The 13,279-nt window shown below is 51.2% G+C and overlaps 7 protein-coding genes across 7 annotated transcripts, besides 18 other annotated features; all 7 read left to right on the plus strand.

The window, feature by feature from the left end:
• Tc00.1047053511895.10 (receptor-type adenylate cyclase, putative) lies at positions 1–1,502 on the plus strand (the record flags this gene model as incomplete). Its single annotated transcript, XM_802397.1, has 1 exon — positions 1–1,502. A coding segment is annotated over one exon (1,502 nt), but the record flags the coding sequence as incomplete, so codon positions are not given.
• Positions 1–1,925: a sequence feature (heterozygous, Esmeraldo-like haplotype).
• Positions 1,631–1,904: a mobile genetic element.
• Positions 1,780–1,801: a sequence feature (AT_rich).
• Positions 1,926–2,221: a sequence feature (areas merged during assembly that could not be assigned to a particular haplotype. This can correspond to areas where the two haplotypes were merged or to regions with more than two copies in the genome that were merged during assembly.).
• Positions 2,222–2,688: a sequence feature (heterozygous, non-Esmeraldo-like haplotype).
• Positions 2,354–2,376: a sequence feature (AT_rich).
• On the plus strand, positions 2,673–3,548 carry Tc00.1047053511895.20 (uncharacterized protein; the record flags this gene model as incomplete). Its single annotated transcript, XM_802398.1, has 1 exon — positions 2,673–3,548. The coding sequence occupies one exon, from the start codon at positions 2,673–2,675 to the stop codon at positions 3,546–3,548; it is 876 nt and encodes a 291-aa protein (XP_807491.1).
• Positions 2,689–4,035: a sequence feature (areas merged during assembly that could not be assigned to a particular haplotype. This can correspond to areas where the two haplotypes were merged or to regions with more than two copies in the genome that were merged during assembly.).
• Positions 3,695–3,737: a sequence feature (AT_rich).
• Positions 4,036–5,240: a sequence feature (heterozygous, non-Esmeraldo-like haplotype).
• Positions 4,041–4,550, plus strand: Tc00.1047053511895.30 (receptor-type adenylate cyclase, putative; the record flags this gene model as incomplete). The annotated part of the gene is made up of 1 exon (XM_802399.1): positions 4,041–4,550. One exon carries the CDS (start codon positions 4,041–4,043, stop codon positions 4,548–4,550), a length of 510 nt encoding a protein of 169 aa, XP_807492.1.
• Positions 4,442–4,512: a sequence feature (T-rich).
• Positions 4,665–7,550, plus strand: Tc00.1047053511895.40 (uncharacterized protein; the record flags this gene model as incomplete). The annotated part of the gene is made up of 1 exon (XM_802400.1): positions 4,665–7,550. The coding sequence occupies one exon, from the start codon at positions 4,665–4,667 to the stop codon at positions 7,548–7,550; it is 2,886 nt and encodes a 961-aa protein (XP_807493.1).
• Positions 5,241–6,138: a sequence feature (areas merged during assembly that could not be assigned to a particular haplotype. This can correspond to areas where the two haplotypes were merged or to regions with more than two copies in the genome that were merged during assembly.).
• Positions 6,139–7,719: a sequence feature (heterozygous, non-Esmeraldo-like haplotype).
• Positions 7,720–8,884: a sequence feature (haploid, Esmeraldo-like haplotype).
• Positions 7,789–7,882: a sequence feature (T-rich).
• Positions 8,885–13,279: a sequence feature (areas merged during assembly that could not be assigned to a particular haplotype. This can correspond to areas where the two haplotypes were merged or to regions with more than two copies in the genome that were merged during assembly.).
• Positions 8,991–9,011: a microsatellite.
• Positions 9,161–9,223: a microsatellite.
• Positions 9,276–11,084, plus strand: Tc00.1047053511895.50 (hypothetical protein, conserved; the record flags this gene model as incomplete). Its single annotated transcript, XM_802401.1, has 1 exon — positions 9,276–11,084. The coding sequence occupies one exon, from the start codon at positions 9,276–9,278 to the stop codon at positions 11,082–11,084; it is 1,809 nt and encodes a 602-aa protein (XP_807494.1).
• Positions 11,136–11,252: a sequence feature (T-rich).
• On the plus strand, positions 11,314–12,222 carry Tc00.1047053511895.60 (hypothetical protein, conserved; the record flags this gene model as incomplete). The annotated part of the gene is made up of 1 exon (XM_802402.1): positions 11,314–12,222. The coding sequence occupies one exon, from the start codon at positions 11,314–11,316 to the stop codon at positions 12,220–12,222; it is 909 nt and encodes a 302-aa protein (XP_807495.1).
• Positions 12,538–13,279, plus strand: Tc00.1047053511895.69 (C-5 sterol desaturase, putative; the record flags this gene model as incomplete). Its single annotated transcript, XM_802403.1, has 1 exon — positions 12,538–13,279. A coding segment is annotated over one exon (742 nt), but the record flags the coding sequence as incomplete, so codon positions are not given.

Genomic DNA, 13,279 nt, shown 5'->3' on the forward strand with positions numbered 1-13,279 from the left:
TCGACGTGGACGACGACATGCTGTACGGACCCTTCGCTGATGGCAGGGCGTGCCCTGCTACTGAGAGCGGTGCTGGGTGTGGCAGGAACTACGGTGCGACGTACATTTCCGTGTGGCCGCTTGCCCGCGCGCTGGACCCTGCTGTGCCCCTGCTGTTCCCTTCCATGACGCCGTCGATGAAGTACGCGGATCCCGCTGCGGGTGGACTGACGGCGCGGCAGCTGATCGGCGTCATTGCCGGCTGCGCTGCAGCAGCTCTGCTGCTTGTTGCTGTGCTGCTGTACTTCTGCCGCATCTCGCGTGACAACGCGAATGCACCGAAGGAGCGGACTGACCCCGTGACGCTTGTGTTCACTGACATCGAGAGCAGCACAGCGCTGTGGGCTGCGTGCCCCGAGACGATGCCCGACGCCGTGGCGACGCACCACCGGCTGATCCGCTCGCTGATAGCGAAGTACCGCTGCTACGAGGTGAAGACGATTGGCGACGCGTTCATGATTGCGTGCAAGAGTGCGTTCGCCGCCGTGCAGCTTGTGCGTGAGCTGCAGCAGGTGTTCCTGCAGCACGACTGGGGGACGAGCGTGATCGACGACGCATACCACAAGTTCGAGGAGGACCGTGCCGAGGAGGACGCGGAGTACGTGCCGCCGACCGCGCGCCTGGACGCTGCTGTGTACCGGCAGTACTGGAACGGCCTGCGCGTGCGTGTCGGAGTGCACACTGGGCTGTGTGACATCCGGCACGACGAGGTGACGAAGGGGTACGACTACTACGGCGGGACGTCGAACACGGCCGCGCGCACGGAGAGCGTTGGGAACGGCGGGCAGGTGCTGCTGACGCGTGCGGCGTACTTTTCGCTGAGCACGGCTGAGCGCGAGCAGGTGGAGGTGACTGCGCTTGGCGCCGTGGCGCTGCGCGGCGTGCCGAAGCCCGTGGAGATGTACCAGCTGGACGCGGTGCCCGCGCGCACCTTTGCCGCGCTGCGTCTTGATCGTGAGATGTGTGATCTTGACGATGAGAGTGATTTGGCTAGTGGTGATGGCTCTGCATCCACTGAGCGGAGCGGCCCCTCAGGCTACATTGCGTCCATGCTGGCTGTGCTGTTTGGCACCTTTGCAGCTCCGCAGCGACTGAAGGCGCTGCTCCCTTTGTGCCAGCGCTGGAGTGTCCGAATGCCGAGAGGGGCCGGAGCAGGGTGTGACCAGGACGTCTGCCGTGTGGTGATTGGGCGGCTTGCGGCGAAGGTGTGCGGTGTGATTAAGAAAAGTGTTTCTGGAGATTCAATTGAAGGGGGACTGCGCACAATGAGTTTGTCAGAAGGTGCTTTTATTGGGAGCGATGGCGCGTTGCGGTTGCGTAGATTTTCTGTTGAGAGAGCCGGCCTGCTCGGGGAGTTACATCGGAGAAGTGGCTTTTGCCAGGCGTCCTTGTCCACGGCGGAGGAGGTGTGGTGGATGGAGGAGGACCCGGTTGCCACCATTAAAGTTTGCAGGCGTGTGTAAAATGTGCTTCGCTGTGGCAGCGAATGGTGTTTGAGCGTTGAGGTCGCGAGCTGTAATTGATGATTGTGTGAGTGTAGGCAATAACGGTGTGGGCTTCTGTTAAGGGCTGTTTTTGTGTTTTTGGAATTTTGTGAAAGGATGCTCGCGATAGGGCTGGCCGCCCAATTTAATGTACATCCTGATAAGTGGAATATATTTCTTTACGGCTACTTTCTATCCTATGGATCTTTGGTTTGCCGCGATGGAAGGAACAAGGTAGCCGATAACAACAAGACGCATTTATTTATTTTTTATTTTTTGCCATCCAACCCGCCCCCTTTTGATGCTTTTCTTGCGGCGTGTTTTTTGTGGCTGGTAGACGTCTGAAGCCTGCCACCTTGTGTGTAATAAATATCGATAAATTGAATAGGGTGCGGCAATGTCACTACGGTGGCCACCCGAATATAATATTTATATGGAGCAAATATCGAGGCCGTGGCGAACCCACTACCAATTCATTACTTTATTTCTTTCCAGTCCTGTTTTTTTCAATTATAACAATTAAGGATCCGGCCAGCATTATAGGAGAATATTTGATTTTTATGATAGATTATGTTATGGGCGGCTTTATTTTGCACCACTTTCTTTTTATTTATTAATTTTTGAGTGTTTGATTTTATTTACTGTTATTTGTTTCGCCATAAACTCTGCACGCAAATGTGCGCCATGTATGCTGAGGGTTTGTGTTTTTGTTTTTTGGTTTTGGGGGATGTGTGGAGGAGTGCGCTCTGTGAGGGTGGGCTGTGGGCACTGAGCGGCATTGGAATTGTAATGACGGCTCTCTTCCGGGATGTTGTATGCAGGCTTAATTGTTTTTTTTTTTATTTAATTAATTCTGGAGTTGCAGGCAACTGCATTCCAAAGTGTAATTAAGAAACACCATACATGCGGGCGTTCTGAGGCGGCGATGGCTTTTGCCGTCGACTGTTGTGGTGCACTTGTGTGGTGGTGGCGTTGTTTTCTTTTTGAAAATTATGATGATTGTTAAGCTTTTGTCGAAGTCTCATTGTGCGCGCATGTGTGTTCCACGCTTGTTTTTTTTTGCTGCGGCTGTTGTTTAGGGAGAGCGGAAGGGTTTGCGACTACTGAATTAGCGGTAGGAAGAAAGAGTTCACGGACCGCAACTTTGCCATGCGGCTGGGAGCTGTGTTATCAGTGTTGTTTCTTTTGGTTCTGGTTGCGTTTTACGGCGTTGGTGTGTTGGCGCAGCGGATGTCTGTGGTGCCTATCCAGTCCAATTTTACGGCGGTGATTTCGGGTTTGCAGTGGCCTCGCGTTTTGTTCCGCCTCGGCGAGAAATGCAGCAGTCATCCTTCTTCCACATCCGTTCCTACTGAATGTACTGTTGTCGGCGACGAGTTGACGCGGTTGCTCGTTAAGGCGCTGAGACCCTCGGTGCACACCGCCATTCACCCCTCGCCGACCGGCATCACTGCTGTTTTTCTTACGCTCCAGCCACATTCATTGCAGCAATCGCTTCAGGCAGAATTTGCGGTGGTGCGCATGTTGGGCGCTGGTTCGCTTGCTCCAGATGACCTCCAGCTTGTTGAGCAAGTAAGACGAGCCGATGTTGCAGGGCTGCGCCTAATTTACGATTCCAATGGTGGGAGCATAGCGGACAATGTCGCCGTGAAAACTGTGCGACGGGTTGAAGAGCGGGCCAGTCCGTGTGGAGACTCTTGCGAGTGGGCTGTCAGTATCGTTGCGCCACTATTTGCAACGGCGCTGTTGCTCATCCCTGTGTTCATGTCTGTTGTACATCTCGAGCGTGCTGTTGCGGTGCGGGATTACTTTCTTGTGGCAAGCCATGACATTGACGACGAACCGCAGCACGTAAATGAGTTTGCCAACTGCGAGGATTGGGGTCCGGTGGAGTTTGTGGACCCCGACATGCTACCGAGGGAAAATGTAGCGGGACATGAGCCTCACATGGATGGAATTGTTGTTTTGCAGCACTTTGTGGAGGAGGATGCTGTGGCTGTAGGGAAGACTCGGAGGCGGAAGTAGAAGGACGAGGGCGTGCAATTCTCTGTTTGTAGAACTCAGTGTGAGTAGGAGGCGGAGCGCAAGGTGCCTTTTAAAGAGGGTTGGCGCAGGTTGGGGGGAGTTGTCTCGCGCCCATTGAAATGTGAATGGTTGTTTTACATAAGCCCAAAAATTTTTGTATGTATATATTTTATATATTTTTTTAAATTTGTCGTCACCGCCTTCCTTTTTGCAGGCATTTTTTTTTTTTTTAACGAATTCATCGTTTTTGACCCTTCATGTTTATTTTTGGCTTTCTTTTCTATTGCCGCCGTCAGAAAACGCTGGTCGTGCTTCTGCTGGTATTTTTTTTAGAAATGAGTGGTGCGACCTTCTCCTGCGCTTTATCGCACCTTTTTGCTGCACTTCTCTGTTTTTTTCTTTGGTTTTCTTGCGTCCAGCCCTGCTTTGAAGCAACGCGACGCCTTGGTGAAGGCGTATGTATACGAAGCACATCTCCTATTTGGAGGCTGCATGTGGCGTGCTGCTGTGGCTGGCGGTGTTGAGTTTGTGCCTGGGCAGGTGATCACGACGGGGACGAACCCGCTGGCGAAGGACACACAGTACGAGGCCATCCAGCGCTTCCAGAAGGTGATGCGGGCATATCTGACGCACAGTGGGCAAAAGTACTATGCTGACAAGGACCATTTTCTGAAGGATGACGTCGACGGTGAGATGATGGTTGCTGGGTGGATTGCTGGCGAGGTGCTCTCACAGGCGCTGGGCAGTCGTGAGTGGGTGAAGGACCGCAAGTCGTTCTTGGCGTCTCTGTACAACCAACGCCGGTATGTGGTTGACGACATTGTGATTGGCGACTACGGTGGCGAGTGCGAAGCGGGTGTATTGAGCAATTTGTGTATCCATTTCTTAGGGCCTTTTTTTTCTGTGTTTTTATTGATTTTTTTTGTGTTGGGTTTTATAAAGTTTCTTTTTTTTTTTTTTTTTTGTATGTGTTGCTTAGTTATTTTGTGTAGGGAAGGTTAGTGTGGAGGCACGGTCTGTCTCTGGCGTTGGTATTAGCTTATATGCATGGATTGGAACAATTTTATCTTTTAAACTTCAATTTATTGCCTATTATTAGCATTATTATTGTATTGTATGGACGAAAACGTCTCGCTTTTTTGCGGTGGGCTTTTTCACATGCCACGGGGGACGTCGTTTTGTGTTTTTTTGCTGCAGCAGTTTCTTGTGTTTGTTGGGTTGTTGTTTTCTCCATGTCATGCGGTGCAGTCCGATTATGCAAAGTACGTTGAGGCCGCTGATGGGGGTGCGTTGGGGTCGTCTGCGTTTGGTCTAGAGAACTCGCTGGCGAGTATCGTTGACTGTTTTCCTGGGGTGATACTTTTGCCCAGCAACACAACGTACTACTGCGAGATCAACGGCATTGCGGCCTTTAAAGAGTCGGTGCTGTTGTGCGCCTCGTACTACACCCGGGACGGTAGACTGTTTGGTGGTTGGCCGGCGACTGTGGAGGGGGCAGGAAACTTCATTTCGTTTATCCCTGGGACTGCAGCGCCCTCCGGTTTGATAGCGCTTGTCATCACGGAATACAATGCGTTGTTGAATCCACCTTTTCTGCCCGTAACGACAAACAAGACGATGGAGCTTTGGGACAGTGAAAATACCCACACGTCCTTCTTTGCACCCTTTCCCTATTATGGATTACATGCATCTTGGGAGATGAACATACCGAAGAAGTATGTTGTTGCTGGTAGTTTACTTGTCCGCGCTGGGGTAGAGTGCCAGTCCATCGCGAAGAACTGTGGTGCAGAAGTTGGATGTTACAACGTCACCGAGTCCCATCTTCTTCCTTTGCCTGGCAACTACTCACTCTGCGTGACGGCGGATGGCTGGCGAGGCCATTATCTACCGTGGGGCCAATCCTACCTTGAGGTGAAGGCAGTGGTGGCGAACCCGTTGTATATAATGAATGGAACATTGACAGCCATCACACTGAAGGATGCAAGAATAGGCAGTAATTTGCCTCGGGTACATCAAGTGTTTCTGGTGCCATGCTTGGGTGACTCCTGCTCCACGAAGGAATTGTTTTCATATGAAAAAGTGGTTGACATCGGTGCGTGTAGAAAGAGCCGCCGTTCCGATCGTATACATTACGTGGAAGGCTGCCCAGTTTCTTTAAAGCCTGGGAATTACGCTGTGTGCGCTGAACTTTTTTCTTGTGACGCCAATTCTGTGGATGTGGACTCGTGTGACGTGACTTCTTCTGCGCTGTCTGTGACCGTTTTTCTGAGTCCTTTTACACTTACATTCATACATGTGTCCATTGACACGTTGGTGATTGGACTGGCTGGCGGCGACCTTGGCTTCCGAAGTGTGCCATACGATGTGTGTCTGCTGCCCAGCGCTGCAGCATGTGATTTGGAGCTTGGTGCTGCGTATTTATGTGTAACAAGCTCCACGCCAAACTCACTTTTGCTGGAAATCAACCGAAGCCGTGCTCAGTTACCTGATTCTCTCACCTTGTGTCTTGTGGCAGTGAACGCGACATTTTTGGGTCATCGCTACATGTGGATTCAAACGCTGGCGAGCGTCACGCTGACGAATCAAATGAATGCTTCTGATGGGCGATGCTGTTCAACGGCCGTTGTCGCTGGGATTGTCGTGGGCGTTGTTATCTTCACTTTTCTTTCAGTAGTCGCACTGGTTGTTTGCCACCTACACTCTCGAAGGGCACGTGTTCTGGCCACCCGTGCTGGGTGCGAAGAGGCGCCCTCGCTGCATCCGGCGGCCGTGGCTGGAAGGCACTCGAACCCCCTTGCGGTGCCGCATTGCAATCGAACGGAGAACACTTCCATTCATTCAGTCCATGGCGGGGAATTTTCCGAAGTCGGGGTGCCACCCACATTTATGTCTCTTCTGCCCATAGTTGATGATGAGAGCCGGCATTCGTCCCTCAGAAGTGGCCACGTATTAGAAGAAGGTACCTCGGCGGCTAGCAGCACCCACCGTGCCGTGTTGCCAGAGAGTAGGAGGATGCCCCCTGTGATGCGTGAGGGGAATGTGATCCCATACGAAATCCAGTCAGAAACTTTTGCCTCCGAAACAGTGGAAGAGATGCGTGCATTTACAGCCAGCAGTAACTTTTCGCAATTTTCTGGCGCAACACAATTTAGGGTACAAATGAGTCTTACCAGGAACGGCTTTCAGCTGTCGGATCGCACCACTTCCTTCGGTACCGTGCGGGAGTGGGGTGCTTCCCCGCATACATCTGTAATTGGGTCGTCTGCGAACGACTGCAATGCATCATTACAGCCATGTGAATTGTTAGTTTGTTCATCATCTTCTTTAAATGCTTCCCGTCTCGCCCTCGAGGCTCAGCCGGAACCCGGTGATTCTTCGCTTTGGGCGTGCGCTGATGGCAATGCGCAAGGACACACGGTCGGAGCACGACCCGCTTCCACGCCCCCCGCCTTTGTAAACGACACGCTCAGTCCCTTTTCGCATCATAGAGAGTGTCCGTGTCTGCTGATGGCAGCGCAAGGTTACCAAAATTCGGCAAACGAAGGGACCGCTCTGACGTGCAGCGATGAGCATCAAACTTATGAAGGGCGTGAGCTACCGGAGGTGCATGCACCGGGTGCCGGAAACGCCACCAATGGGGATTCCAGTCGACATCTGGCACCAGTATTACTGAGAGAAGAAGGAGAGGAGTCTCTGTCCCCGCTGGGGGTTGACGCAGCCACCGCTAATGAAATAGGAGACGACGCGTGTTTGATGCTTGCCAGCGTTGCTCCTAAATACGATTCGGATGATGTTGCACGGACAGCTTCTTCATTCTCCACCGAGACTGTTTCTCTCTCCGCATGTGAACCGCTACCACGTATTATTTGCATCGATATTATTGAATATTGTCCATACCTGACTTTTTGCGAATTCTGTGAGTATTTCTCATCAACGGAGAGCACCACTTCCATTGGAGAAAGCGAATGTGACACTGCCGACAGCCAAAGCTCCTTGATTTGAGGTCTCCGGAGTGGTGGACACATGTGGATGCCGGTTGAATCCACCCTTTACCAACAACAACAGAAAAAGCACATATGTTTTGTGCGTAAGACCGACACTTTGGGCCACCGTTGCACTTCATTTGGTGCTGTTGTTGTTGTGTGAGCGGACGGTGGTCTGCTGTTGAAAGGCGGTGGAGAAATTTTTACGAATGCTGCTCACACAGGGAGATGATGACTTGTTTTCTGACATCTCCACGTGTTTTTGTTCACATTATTTGTTGTTGTCTTTTGTATTATTTTTGTTTTTTTTTTTCTTTGAATTTGATTATTGACATTTATTTATTTATTTTTTCGGGCTTTTCTGTTCGTAAATATTGAACGTTGAGTGGCTTTTTTGTTCATGGCAGTGCCTTGGCGTGACTCACTGGCCCGCTGTTGCCCATCCCATCGTCTGCCATGTGGACTTTCTTTTTTACCGTCTTACCGGTGGCAATGCCATTACGACATGCTTCCAAGAGAGGATGGGGCGAAGTGGCAGGACGGCAATGAGCACAACGAGAAGCGTGACACACTCTCCTTCTTTGTATAGGAGCCTTTGGGAGGGGAGCGACGTTGAGGCTGTCGTTATTTTATTTTATTTTTTGCCACCGTCATATGTGAACTTTTTTTTTTTGCTTTGATGGATATACATATATATGTATTGCGCATTTTATCTGCACGCTGACGGCTCTTGTCGACATTTGCAGTTGCGTCTCCCGTGTGGTGCAGCGACTGTTTCTGGCGGTGTGACACTTCTATGCTTTCTGCCTTTGCGACTTCTCTTTAATACATATTTTTAAGCGACTTATGTGGGAAGAGTGTGTGCGCCCAGCTGAGTCCGAGTACATGAGAGGGCGCGTGTTTTGTTTAATTACCCTCCGCCTTCTACTTAAAGGTAACTTTTTGTTTGCTTTAATTCAAAGTACCGTGCTGGGGGGCAGTGAGTAAGACTTTTCTTTTTGTTTCCCCCCTCCCTTCCACCCGGCCCACCCTCCTTTTTTGTGCTTCACGCGGAGGGGCCCTGCAACCGTCGGACACTTTTAAAAACGCTGCCGCCTCGTGGGCTCGCGATGTGCCCGGTTGTGGTGGATGGATGTATGAGCCCGTTGGTCCACTGCTCTGCGTGTGTGTGTGTGTGTGGCTGTGCTGGACAGGTGTCGCTTGAGGCGTGAGGGGATGTTGGGTGCATTGAGCCCGACTGTTTGCCTTCTCTTGTTGTCTGCTCGCACTCTCTGCGGGAATGAAGGAAGAAGGGGACCGTGCCTCATCCGGCTGCACATTCACTGTTTTTACTGCCTGCCGGCTTTTCTCCCTTAATTTTTGTTTTCTGCCTATTTCCCCGTAACGTGCCATTCATTTTATTTTGTGTGTTTTAGTTCGATTTGTTGAGTTGAGCGTGTCTTTGTTTTGCGGTACGCGGGTGTGTGTGTGTGTGTGTGTGGGAGAAGAGCAACTCTGCGAGAATTACAGGAGGAGTTTTAAATACCATTTGGCAAATATGGGGGTGTCTTTGAAAAGAAAAAAAAACACTTCGTTAGCTGGGAAAATTGCCGTACTCATAAGTTTTTTTTTTTTTTTTTACATGTCGACATATAAATAGATATATAGATATAGATGCATATATAAATGGATATAAATATATATATACATGTAGTTTGTTGTATGCTGATACGTTACGGTGAAGTTTAACGGCTGCTTGCCTTTTATGCTGCATGTCTATTACTGCCTGTTGCATGTACTTTTCTCTTCCTCTCTCTATGTATATATTCTTGTTTTTTGTAGATGGGTCTCTTGTGTGGTACACATGCCAAGCATACGTGATAGGGAGGCGAGGGAGTCAACCCCGCTTGAGCAGACGTTTCAAGGAGAGGAACGGCGCAGACGTGGGAAGAAAGGGAGGGCAGTTGTGTACGTGAGTGACTTTATGCCACCACCTCCATCCTCGCCGTCGGTGGTGCCGCGGCGGTCCCAAAATTGTCCACGACAGGGAAAAGAGGACGAAGAAAAGTTGTTGCGTGCTTCAGGGTCGGGGCGGGCTGAGGTCCCTAACCGTGAAAGGAAGGGACGCAGGGCGCAGCTTGTTTCAGGTGCATTGACGGCCTTCCCGCCGGGGGCATGCCTGAAGAAACCCACGGAGGCATCATCACGCACATGGCAGCTGCACCGAAAAGGCAAGCGGAGAAACCCTGACACACCGTTCAATCATCGTGCGCAGTTTTCCAAACTGAAGCGGACAATCTGTGAGGTGCGGAAGGCCGTCTTTGAATCTCTCGGGAAGTCTCAGGACGGCGTTTCTTCTTGCGGGAAGTGTGTGAACATGGAGAGAAATTCAACGGAGCGTGAAACCCTTGTTGAGGAAGCGTCTGCAACATCCGTTGACGCATCCGCATGTTTTAGTTCAAAGCAGAGGCAGCTGCTGCGAATGCGGTGTCTTGTGACGGATATGGAGCGGGTGTACGGACAAATTCATAAGACAATGCGGCAGAAGCACTACGCAAGGGCGAGACAACACATGAATCAAATCCGACAGCTGAAGAAGCGTCTAAATACTGCGGCGCTAAAGTGGCGCTTGAGTACCGTGGCAGAAGTGGAAGCCGATGCTGCCATTCATACCCCTCGCCCGCTGCACCACGCGGTGGATTTGTCCGGGCGCGTTGCGGCAGTTTCAGCGGCATTCAACGATCTCCAGCACGATGAAGATGTCGACGGTGCGGCGGACTTAACCGACGAACCGAATTATGTCAACTTTTATCCTTCACTTGCGCAGATGGGCGTTGGTTGCCACCCTCTTGCTGAATGGATTGATCGGCGAAGCCAAAAGTACCCACGGCGACTTGGGAAGGAGGAAATTCCCCGCCTCATTGAGGGCGGATACGAGAATGATGAGGAGAAGCGCATCTTCTCTACGGGACCTGCGGTGCCATCACCAGTGAAATATGTTGCAACGTGCTGCAAAAACATTATAACCGATGCCTTGGATGATCTTGTCTTTACAATACTACAAAAGCAGTATCATTTGCAGCGACGCATGAAGAAGGAGAAGCCGCTGCAGTTTAAGGCGAGACGTTTCTATTCGACCGGACTTCGGGAAACACTGAGGGGACTCCGGGCGGCTGCCACGCGTATTCCTGTTGTGCTTATTGCCTCAGATATTGAAGTTCATGCTTCTTGGAATTCGGAGGGGCGTTGCGATGAGAAGAGGGTGGCTGAGGCGGACAGTCACGAAGTGCGCTGTGGAAAAAAAAAGACGGTGCAAGAGATGGGCATGGATGGGACACTGGAGGAGATCCGCGCACACTGCGAATCGCACGGTATTCCACTTATCACATGTATGAGCCGTCATCGACTGGCCTACGCTTTGTTTGCGAAGGGCTGCACCGTCTCTGCAGTCCTACTGCACTCAGCGGAGGGGGTGCACGAAGAGGTGAGGGCACTGCGGCATTACGCGCAGCATCTTTTCGAGGCCTTCGCGGCCATTTCGGCGACACACCAGAACATTCCTCCTGCGTCATGAACGGCGAAGGAATTGCAGAAGAAAAGACCGAAGAAAAACAAGCAAAGCAAGTTTTTTGTTTTTTGTTTTATTCTTTTTTATAACATCCTTTTTAAATTGCTTTTTATTTAATTGCTTTTGGACTCTTGTTGATTTTTTTTGTTTGAATTTTTTTTTTTTGCTCTTTTTCGTCTAGTGTTGGTGCTGGCGTGAAGCAGCGCTTCTTGTTGCGGGTTGTGCGGGGAGTGCGATGTCACTGCGGCCAAGCATTTTTCGCCTGAGCAAGACGCTAACGAAGGCTCAGCAGCTGCTTTTGAGTGCCACGGCCGACAGGGCGGGTGCATGTGGTTTAGAAGAAGAGAAACGAGCCGAGTTTTTGAGGTATATTCGTCGTTTGGGGGTGTTGTTGTCCTCCGTGGAGCTGCGGATGACCGCATTGGATGATGATGGCGGTAGGGATGAGGCGGTCGCGCGCCTTGTTTCCGCCGCCAAGAAATTTTTGTCGGACGTGTTGCTCTCAGCGCATGGACGACAAGGCGGCATTCCTCTGTCATGTGTGGGCTTGTTGTGCCGGGAACGATCTCCCAAGCACCCGTTTGCCGTGAGTGAGCCATTTTTGGTACAAGAGGACCTCCGCGGCATGAGCGAGACGGCATATGTATTCCCTTGCATGTACCACCACCATAACGAGGCATCCAATCCGCAAGAAATATCGACGTGTTTACGGCTCAATGATGCGAACACTCACGCCCATTCCGTGCCGACCGCGACTGGAGAAGAGGCGGCGCACGCGAAGGTGATGGAAGACATTCGTGAGGCCATTAAAGGCATGAAGGAAGGAGTTACTCGTATGAGCGACATGATGCAGCAGGAGCGGCTGCGACTGGATGCAAACTCGGAGTTGCTGCAGCGCGGTGTGGATGGTACCTCAGCGCAGTCACGTCATATGGATCAATTAGGTTACGCGTTTGGCGGCGGGCCATCTCTACCACGTTGTCTCTCTTGTATACCAGGCGCAAAAATATTTTGGCAGACAGTTGTTGCGCCCATGTGGGTGGTTATTAGACAGGCCATATTTTTATTTATGATTGTTGCAATAACATGCAGCGTGTTGCTATTGATGGTAACAGCCCCCAAAACATACGTATATGTTCGCTAATCTCATTTCTCTTCTTGAGTCTCGAAGGCATTTATACAACTTGTGCTCAACTCTTTTTTTTTTTTTTCTGTGTAGTCACGTATGCGTGCATGTACGTATGTGTGTATGCGTCCCATATTTTCTTTGTTCTTGTGAGAGGAGCTTGTGGCAGATGTCGTGGGGCATTTTGCTTTTTTTTGCGTTGCGTGAACCCGATATCTTTAAAAACCGTTCTTTTTATGTCACATTTTTTTTTTTTTGCATGGTACTCAACGCCACGACGGGGCGGCCGCGGGAAACTGTTGGCGACAGTGTCGAATTCGTTAACAAAGGCAAATGATTTCTTTCATATCAACACTGTCTGAGGCGCAGCCACGTCTTGTGGAGGACACGGAGGGAGCACGCGAGGGATCTTTTGGGAAGATGTCGGCGCTGGCTTTCGATGTGGTGTTCACCGGGGTCATATATCTTGGCTTCTCCTTCTACGAGCGTGTTGTGTGTCCGCTGGTTGGATCCGTGGTGAAGGACCGCCTACCGGACCGCCCGCAGTGCCTCCGGTCGCTCACGGTGAGGGACAAAATTTACATCAACTTCGCCAAGGTCGTCACGGCCCTCTTTGTGTACCACACATACCAGTTTGTTGTCCGCACCGACGTGAGCGGCATGTGCGTGGACTTTATGGACGGGCCGGCAGTTCTTCGCTCCGTGGCGTGGATGCCGCTGCACCTCGTGGCGCTGTTTATTGTCTACGACTTCTTCTACACCCTCTTCCACTGGGCGCTGCACTGGCCGCCCATTTACCCCCTCGTCCACAAGCACCACCACCGCCAGGTGACGCCGTTTCGCGGCGTTGACGACGCCATCAACGTCCACCCGTTTGAGTACGTCACCGGGGAGTATCTGCATCTTTTTTCGCTGTACCTTCTCAGCCGCGTCACACCAGTGGGCCAGATGCACGCACTGACAGCTGTGGTCTTTATCTTTGTTGGTGGCACACTGGCTGGCCTCAATCACACCCGCGTTGATCTGCACATCCCCTACGTCTTCAACGTCCGGGCCCATGACCTGCACCATTGCA

Source organism: Trypanosoma cruzi, genomic scaffold (assembly GCF_000209065.1).
Source record: "Trypanosoma cruzi strain CL Brener 1047053517185 genomic scaffold, whole genome shotgun sequence".
In the NCBI taxonomy this organism is placed as follows: domain Eukaryota; phylum Euglenozoa; class Kinetoplastea; order Trypanosomatida; family Trypanosomatidae; genus Trypanosoma; species Trypanosoma cruzi.